The sequence below is a fragment of the Chanodichthys erythropterus genome, chromosome 11 (assembly GCF_024489055.1).
Source record: "Chanodichthys erythropterus isolate Z2021 chromosome 11, ASM2448905v1, whole genome shotgun sequence".
Classification (NCBI taxonomy): Eukaryota; Metazoa; Chordata; class Actinopteri; order Cypriniformes; family Xenocyprididae; genus Chanodichthys; species Chanodichthys erythropterus.
Genome location: NC_090231.1, coordinates 5816976 through 5826975, shown reverse-complemented (window position 1 = coordinate 5826975; position 10000 = coordinate 5816976). Strand labels below are relative to the sequence as shown.

General features: G+C 35.5%; 1 protein-coding gene across 10 annotated transcripts in view; it reads right to left on the bottom strand.

The window, feature by feature from the left end:
• The window catches only part of dagla (diacylglycerol lipase, alpha), a 54595-nt gene that overhangs the window by 30492 nt on the left and 14103 nt on the right, over positions 1-10000 (bottom strand). For 3 of the 10 annotated variants that reach the window (XM_067401107.1, XM_067401108.1, XM_067401113.1), the window contains exons 1-3: positions 3566-3711; positions 1398-1609; positions 886-987 (exon numbers count right to left, since the gene is read on the bottom strand). In XM_067401107.1, the coding sequence (XP_067257208.1) occupies positions 886-987; positions 1398-1609; positions 3566-3666 (415 nt within the window). In that variant the 5' untranslated portion in view covers positions 3667-3711. Of the gene's footprint in view, positions 1-885; positions 988-1397; positions 1610-3565; positions 3712-4350; positions 4453-4599; positions 4710-4732; positions 4850-9154; positions 9472-10000 lie in introns of those variants that run through there. The other 7 variants (XM_067401109.1, XM_067401114.1, XM_067401111.1 and 4 more) reach the window with 6 other exon arrangements.

Here is a 10000-nt window from a genome sequence, read left to right as displayed (position 1 = left end):
ACTATTTTTTAATGTTTTTGAAAAGTCTCTTATGCTCATTAAGGATGCATTTATTTGATCAAAAATACAGAAAAAAACAGTAATATTGTGAAATATTATTTCAGTTTAAAATAATGGTTTTCTATTTTAATATACTTTGAAATATAATTTATTCCTGTGATCAAAGCTGAATTTTCAGCATCATTATTCCAGTCTTCAGTGTCACATGATCCTTCAGAAATCATTCTAATATGATGATTTATTATTAATGTTAATAATTATTATCAATTCATATTCAGGATTCTTTGATGAATAAAAAGTTTAAAAAAAAATAATTTATTTTAAATAGAAATCTTTTATAACAATATACACTACTACACTATTTTGGGGTCAGTAATTTTTTTTTTTTTTGAATAAAATTAATACTTTTATTCATCAAGGATGTGTTCAATTTGAAAAAAAGTGATAGTAAAGACTTATATTGTTAAAAAAGATTTATATTTTGAATAAAATATTCTTTTAAACTTTTTATCAATGAATCCTAAAAAAAAACATCACTGTTTCAAACATTGATATTAAATCATCATATTAGAATGATTTCTGAAGGATCATGTGACACTGAAGACTGCAGTAATGATGCTTTGCATCACAGAAATAAATGACATTTTACTATATATCCACATAGAAAATCTATTTTACATTGTAATAATATTTCACATTATTACTGTTTTTACTGTATTTTTGATCAAATAAATGCAGCATTGATGAGCAGTAGGAACTTCTTCCAAAAACATTAAAAATGGTAATGTTTCCAAACTCTTGACCAGTACTGTATATAACATTAATAATATATGACATTGTGAAAATATATTTTGCACCGCTACATTGTTTTTATTCGTGTCTTACCCAGGGTGAGGTTCTTGGCGGTGATGTCAGAGCAGGGCTGGTAGTACTGCACCAACCAGGCGATGCCCACCACCGCATACACCAGCTCCACCAGCAGGATGGCTGCAGACAGGAGGAACAAGTAATGACAAGCGTTGATTTAAGGCCTCATTACATAGAGTATGGGTTTTCATTTTAAGTGCAATGTGATTTTATGATGAAACAATGCAACCCCATAAAAAATCTTGTTATGACAAGCATCAGTATTATTATTGCTCATCATTTTCACACCTCTGTAACCTGTCACTCACATGAGATCCACCAATAGCAAACCACTGCCATCCAATCAACTCTTCACGGACAAAATCAAGTCCCGCCCTACATTTGTTCTTGTTTGAGAAGCCATTTCACTTGGACATAGGTCAAAATTTTCCATTTCCATTTCAACACAGCTGACTTATGAGATCCTAACACACTGAAATAACTTTTTTTTGTGGTTGTCTTTATGGTAAAAGTGCAAGTGTGTGTCTTACCCAGCCGTATATAGAGCACGTACTGCACCGCCTCTCTGGGTTGTGTGTACAGGATGCTGCCTCTCATGCTCAGCCACATGATGGCGCTCTCGCAGATCAGACAGCTGACCAGGATGCCAAGGTAACCGCGACCGTGATCCACCAGCGTGACCGAGCATGACTGCTCTGAACTGTACGGCAGCCCAAAGAGAACCACGGACAGAACCACCAGCCTGCCGGAAGAGCACAGCCACAATATCACATGAGCGTACAAATGATCCCACACACCTCGGAAATGTGATATTTATGACATCAAAGTGATTTTTGGTAGACAGTTGAACATGCTGTACAATTTCATACTCTTCTGACTTCTTAAAACAAAAATAGTTTATTTAGTTATTCTTGGGATTTAAAGGGATAGTTCACCCAAAAATGAAAATTATCCCATGATTTACTCATCCTCAAGCCATCCTAGGTGTATATGATTATCTTCTTTCCGTCAAACACAGTTGGAGTTATATTAATAAATTGGCTCTCCCAAGCTTTATTATGAGAATGAATGGGGCTCGAGGTTTTGAAGCCCAAAAAAGTGCATCCATCCATCATAAAAGTAATCCAGGGGCTTAATAAAGGCCTTCTGAAATGAAGCGACTGGATTTTGTAAGAAAAATATCCTGATTTAAAACTTCTGATGCGATGCATGATGTAGCATGTAGGATTGTCGTAAGCTTAGGGCTGGACAACAAACTCAAGCTCCTCTTCTCTTATATCGAAATCCTCAGACATTTCTCTTTAAAATTTCTCATGTGGACTTCTAACTCATGGCTGGTGTTTTGCTTTGCTCTATCCTCTGCGCTTTTGTGTTCGTCAATGCGTCATGAGTCGGGTCAGAGATTACTCAAAACATGAGGGCTCGTATCATAAACATTTCAAAACTCTGCTCTCTTTTGTCACGTCATTGTCTTTATTTTTCATATTGCTGGCTTCTCTGGCAGATCACACTATAAATAAATGCATAATCGCTTTTTTAAGGCCCTCCTTGTTTACTTACGTATGGCAGCGCGCTGTGTGTGTTGCCATGTCTGTGATTTTCCAGCAGAATTGGGTTACTTTTTCACTGTTGCCACGGGTTGTTTTGTAACTCAGTGGGTTGAAGTGACCGCACTAAATTGATATTTAACCCCTGGAATGCGTTTTTACTGGGATACCCCATGGAACGTGATTAGGCTAGTTTTGGACAAGTTTTGAGAAGAAATTGAGTGGATTTTGTGGTAAAAACCTGGCAACCCCATTTGTATCATTCTTTTGCGCATGCAGGTCAGTTCAGAACCATGATGAAATCTGATATTGGCCACATTTAAAACAACAATGTGAACAGCTATACAAAAAAATCAGATCGGAAATGAGCATTAAGGCTCGCAGTGTGAACAAAGCCTTTTATGATGGATGGATGCAATGGATGCAATGCAAACCTCGAGCCTCATTCACTCCCATTATAAAGCTTGGAACAGCCAGAATATTTTTTAATATAACTCCGATTGTGTTCATCTGAAAGAAGACAGTCACATACACCTAGGATGGCTTAAGGGTGAGTAAATCATGGGATAATTTTCATTTTTGGTTGAACTATCCCTTTAAGAATCGACATTAGTTCATAAAAATGAGAACAGATTAAAATCGAGAAATCAATATTTTTTACCCTGGGCTGCTGCCCCTTTAAATCTTGCACTCCCTGCCCCCCCCGAGCTCTCGACTATAATACAGTGCATTTACAAAGTTCACACAGCTAATATAACCCTCAAATGGATCTTTACAAGATGTTCGTCATGCATGCTGTAAGCATGCTTCGGGTCATGTGAGTATAGTATTTATTTGGGTGTTTATATTTGATTCTGAATGAATTTGAGGCTACACACTATACTATTGGAGAGATTTATAAAGAATGAAGTTGTGTTTATGAATTATACAGACTGCAAGTGTTTAATAATGAAAATAGCGACGGCGCTTGTCTCCGTGAATACAGTAATAAACGATGGTAACTTTAACCACATTTAACAGCACATTAGCAACATGCTAACGAAACATTTAGAAAGACAATTTACAAATATCACTAAAAATATGTTATCATGGATCATGTCAGTTATTATTGCTCCATCTGCCATTTTTCGCTGTTGTTCTTGCTGGCTTACCTAGTCTGATGATTCAGCTGTGCACAGATCCAGACGTTAATACTGGCTGCCCTTGTGTAATGCCTTGAACATGGGCTGGCATATGCAAATATTGGGGGCATACATATTAATGATCCCGACTGTTACGTATGTTGAGATTCGGCTGTTCTTCTGAGGTCTTTTAAACAAATGAGATTTATATAAGAAGGAGGAAACAATGTAGTTTGAAACTCACTGTATGTCATTTCCATGTACTGAACTCTTGTTATTTAACTATGCAGAGGTAAATTCAATTTTTGATTCTAGGGCACCTTTAAATCGAGCTGTTTGTGTTTTTGATGTAAATTCATGAAGTTGACCAATTTCATGTAGAACGAGCAGATCTGACTTGTGTGTAAACTCCTTCTCCTATTTAAACTGTCACATTTAAGTAACTGTTACAGTTTACATAAGCATTGATTTGGGAACAATTTACACATAAATTTCATCTGCTTGTGTTTCATGAATGAAGTCCAACAGACATCGTAACAAGCAATCATTTGATTCCATATTTTATTTATTTTGAAAGGTTAACATTACTTAAAATATGAGTGCACTTAAAAATAAAAAAGTTACATCATAATACAACTGAAAAATGTTCAGGAACTGCTGTTATTATGCATGACAGAATCTTTAAAATCACCTCTTAAGACTTTTATTGACATCAGGTCTGGTTATAAGAGCTTATTTTCAGTTATTTACTGGTTTAATCGTTTCATTTCTGAACAAATGCAGATCAAACTGTGTGCAGATAAACACAGACTCACCATATGCAGTGTAGTATGAACAGGAAGAAAGCCGGCAACACCAGGTCATCACTGCCGACTGACCAGCGTCGCCGAAACAGTACCATGCCCGGCATCACTGCCCTGAAACACACACATTAACACACTCCAGTTACAGACCGCCCGACACACGCAACTCACACAGAAAGACTCCACATTCACCACTTCTTCATTTCTGCATTAAAGACGAGAGTGTAACACAAGGCCAAAGGAGAAGAAAACAGCACTGACTCTGTTGCAGTCCTCAGCTTTGCCTTACATTCAAGACAGAACGACAGCTTTTCCACACAGAATAGGACAATATTCCTGTAAATAAATAGTTCAATAGAAAAAAAGGAAAATTCTGCCATTTACTCAACCTCACCATCAATATATATAACACCATTCAAGTTCATTTTTGGGTGATCTATTTCTATAATTGTGCATCAGAGATCGAAACTGCTTCTGGTCTGATAGAAATGAGAGAGAGAGAGAGAGAGAGAAAGAGAGAGAGAGAGGAGAAATTGGACATTATTAAAGAGGAAAGGAAATGCAAAAGAGGAACTGACCCAAGAGAATGTTAACAGAAAAAGAAACCAATATTTGTTAAGTGTAATGTAAACTGTTGTAAATTAAACCATTTTATTCACCTGTTACTGAATATGTGTTGATCTAAATAGTGTATAAACTACTAGGGTATAAAGAAACATTCAGAAAGAGGTGCAAAAAATGGAGGAAAAAAAAAAAAAAAACACACAAAATAAAATAATTTTATACATACAATTTAATAACACACATTATTTTCATATCATTTTATCGTGATAATTTTTGCAAACAACAATTACTTTGATAAATCTAAAAAAGCCAAGCAAATATATATATATATATATATCAGCCAAAATTTTTATATATATATATATATATATACACCCATTCTAATATGATGATTTACTGCTCAAGAAACATTTCTGATTATTATTATCAATCATTTTCAGGATAATATTCTGTAATGAATAGAAAGTTCAAAAGAACATTTCCCCAAAATAGAAAACTTTTGTAACATTATACACTACTGTTCAAAAGTTTTAAGATTTCTTTTTGGAAATAAATTAAAACACTCAACAAAAAAAATTAAAAATTTAAGCCTTTTTTCAAGATTTTCAAGCATTTTAGTTAATAGTAAAATTCCATCAAATTCAACTGAATAATCCTTACACATTTTAATTGAATAATCCTTACATATTTTTAAATAAGGATTATTCCATTCAATTTGATGGAATTTTATTATTCACTGAAATGCATAAATCTCAAAAAAAAATGCTTCATTAGGGCCCGAGCACCGATGGTGTGAGGACCCTATTGGAATTGCTCAGCTAAAATTTTCTTCTTCTCCAAAATGAATCGCATTTTTTGAGGGCCTAAACGTTCTCAAAAACTCATGAAACTTTGCACACGTGTCAGAAGTGGTGAAAATTTACATCTGATATGGGTTTCAGAATTAGGTGTGGCAAAATGGCTCGATAACGCCACCTACAAAATTTCAATTAAGCGCCCTTCGTGCTATGTTTCACGTACAGTTATGAAATTCGGTAGACAGATGTAACAGCCCAATACCTACAAAAAATCCCCTGGGTGCAAAGTTTGTAAACCCAACAGGAAGTGAGATATTTTGCATTTTCTCTACAAAATTTTGTCAGTTTTTGCCATTTTCACATGTTGGACTTTAACGAACTTCTCCTAGAGCTTTAATCAGGTCAACATCATATTTGGTCAGTCTAATCTAAAGGCCTTTGAGACGTTAAATTGCGAAGATCTAGAGTTTTCACTGAAGGGCGTGTCCGTGGCGGCCTGACAAAGTTCGATGTTTCGCCATGAAACAGGAAGTTGTTGTAACTCGGGCATACAATGTCTGATCTGCCCCAAACTTCACATGTTTTATTAGTCCTGACCTGAAGACATCTATATGACAATATTCAGTTACAGTCATAGCGCCACCTGGGGGCAACAGGAAATTACATGTTTTACACTGTGATTAACTCCTCCTAGAGATTTAATCAGATCAATGTCATTTTTGGTCAGTCTAATCTTAAGACCTTAGCAATGATAAATATCAAAGATCTTGAGTTTTCGCTGAAGGGCGTGTCTGTGGCGGACTGACAAAGTCTGATATTTCGCCATGAAAGAGGAAGCTGTTGTAACCCAAACATCACATGAGTGATAAAAGTCCTGGCCTAAAGACATCTATATGACAATATTCAGTTAGCTATAGCGCCACCTGTTGGCAGCAGGAAGTGTGACACTTTTACATGATTTTGCCATAATTCTCCTGTATTTAATCGCTTACATGCATGTTACCCACTGTTCGTTGTTTTCCTGAGGCCAACGGGTGGCGGTGAGCCCGGGTGCGAGGGCCCTTTCATCGCTGCTTGCAGCTTTAATTTTTTCTGCAGTTTTATTCAGCAAGGATGCACTAAATTGATCAAAAGTGACAGTAATGACATTTATAATGTTAAGATTACTATTTCAAATAAATGCTGTTCTTTTGAACTTTATATTCATTAAAGAATCCTGAAAAAAAACTGTACACTACTTTGTCAAATGTTTCTTGAGCAGCAAATCATCATATTACAATGATTTCTAAAGGATCATGTGACACTTAAGACTGAAAATAATAATTTTGCTGCTTGTTCAAATTACTTAATTAAAATGAGCAACAATTCCTACACATTTTGTCCCAACTTAATTTCATTGTGTTAAATCCACTTAAATATATCTAATATTGAAGTTTACCTAATCCGTTTGTGTTGGGATTACATGAATGAATTTTGTTGCATTAACTGAAAGTGGGTGGTGCTTGTTAGTTCCCAACATGCATTGCATAAGAGAGAAAATGTTGAAATAAGATGTTATTTTATTTGTTTTGCAGTAAGATAAAAACGGGATGCTTGATATTGTTTAATACTGTTCAGTGTTCACTTATACTGGAATTATTAGAATGTTTCACTGGGTTACCATTATGGAGAATAGTGGAGCATTTGCTAAGGCTGTGGACAGGCACTTAACATTCATTTGCTACTTTGTGCTGAAAGTTAGCATTTATACAGATATGTGATGTACATTGTTGTGTAAGTGTTCAAGAAAATGGGACCCACTTTATATTAAGTGGCCTTAACTACTATGTACTTACATTTCAATGAATCGTTTGATACAATGCACTTATTGTGTACATACATATTTTTACATGGTACTTATATTTTAAAATCACCTGCATGTAATTACATTTGTAATTAATTTTTGTAATTACATTTATAATTACACTATTGACCCTTCCCTTAACCCTTACCCCTACCCTTAAACCTACCCATACCACCAAAGCTTTCCCTAACCTTACCCGTATCCCACCTCAATAGCTGCAAATGTGTTTTGCAATTCAATATGAACCCAATAAGTACATTGTACTTATTTTTTTTTAATGTAAGTACATAGCAGTTAAGGCCACTTAATATAAAGTGGGACCAGAAAATGCAATAAAAAAAAAAATAGTATTATAAAAGAAAGTAGTGTGTGCAATATTGTTAGCTACACAGCAAAATCCCCAGAGTTAAATCAACTCTGCTCAGAGTACATATGGTCCCTCTCTAAATAGTGTTAAAATAACACTGAAGCAGAGTTTAAATTTAATGAGATAATTAAGCAATTAATTAAGTAATGATTGCGCATTAGTGATGAACACCTGCTGTTAACAAGCAGAATCACAGAAGAAATAAGAAAAAAACACAAGAACTATAAGTGACTTAAGTCACAGCCTTATTAATTGCTTATTTATCTCATTAACTTTAATTATGCTTCAGTGTTACTTTAACACTATTTAGAGAGGGACCAAGATTTTTTTTCCACTGAAGACTGGAGTAATGATGCTGAATATTCAGCTCTGCATCACAGAAATAAATTACATTTTAAAATATATTCAGACAGAAAACAGCTATTTTAAATTGTGATAATATTTCACAATATTACAGTTTTTTTTTTTTTTGTATTTTTAATCAAATAATTTTACAGATCCCAAACTTTTGAACAGCATTGTATAAATATTTATCGATTAGTTGTAGCAGCCCTACTCAAAGATTTGGTCAAATCTCAACCCTTGTGTTAGCAACACCAGTTATGCTTGCCTCAGCAATCACCATTAACTACAAGACGAAAACAAACAGAGCGAGGGCTACTGATGGTTTCCATAGATACCACTTCCAGTCCAGACACTGCAACGCTCTGACCCAGCAAACTTTCATTGTCAAGCAAAATTACTCTATTTACAACACAAATCTCACCGATCAACAGGTACTGTGAGAGTACACAGATGATGTCCTCGTTTGACTGTGTTGTGGAGACAAAACTAGATGGCTGATGTATGATAATAATACAGGATGTGACGGCCATGTGTTTTGTTGATGTTTTTATGGATCGGGGTAAAGGAACACACCCTGGCAAAGCACTTCCCCAAAATATCTGTGCTTTTTTGTGGAAAAAGTCAACATGAAATCAGCACTGAATGTGTGGCTTCATCATTCAAGTACGCACAACAGTAATAGTGATGCTTGGGCCACTTATAATGATCATTTTTAAACAGGTTTTGTCATCATTTGTTTAAACAAATATTTCCGCCCCAAACTCACGCCATTGGTAGAGCCAGAAGCTGACACGGCAAACTCCTTAAACAAATACAGCAATACTCCAAAAGCTCTCTGTTTTGGAAATTCGACATAAAATGGCTGACTTTTATTTTAACATCAAAAAAATGGCACTTTACCTTTAAATCAGTGATCTTAAGATACTAGTTAATCATTCTCCTTCCCAACAGAGCTGGCTGATAAAGCGACAGATTGCAAATGGTTTCACTGCAGCTGTACAAGAACACAGTCTATCACACTGTTAGCTGTTCATCAGCTCTCAATCTTCCCATTTCTTTTCACACCTGCGTCTCTCCGTTTCTCTCTTCCATCCTTCTATCCATGCACATCCCTAAAACCAAACACAAGTATGATGAAGCCAGTCTGGAGGACACCACAGATGGCTAAATCACTCGTTAACTTAAAGTAAATACAAAACGACATTCATTCTCATTATATAAACATCCTGCTGCTCACATCCTCAGGAAGGTAAGAATAAACCCATGTGGCAACAGAGATCTTGTATTGTGGTACGCAAGTTATGTCGTCTGTCGCTTTAAATACTGGAGCTTGTTAAAGCAGGATGGATTCTGATTGGCTGTCATTCATCAGCTGGAAAAAACGTTCTGAAAGTGACTATAAAGATATTGTTTCTCTGTGTTGTTACAAACCAACTTTGGGTCAAATGTGGACAAACCCAGCCGTTGGGTTAAAAATGTAAGAATAAGGGTCTTATCTAGCAAAACGATCAGTCAAAATTATATACTTTTTGACCACAAATGCTCGTCTTGTACTGCTCTGCGATGCACCACGCATTATGTAATCATGTTGGAAAGGTCAGTAAGTGGAAGTATTGCAGTAGGGTGAAAAATTCTAATTTTCTCCTCCAACTTCAAAATCGCCCGACATCGTTGTTTTACCTTTTTTTTTGTAAAGGCCGTCTTTGCACATTCGCTTAGTAAACACTGGATCGGTACTTCTGCCTA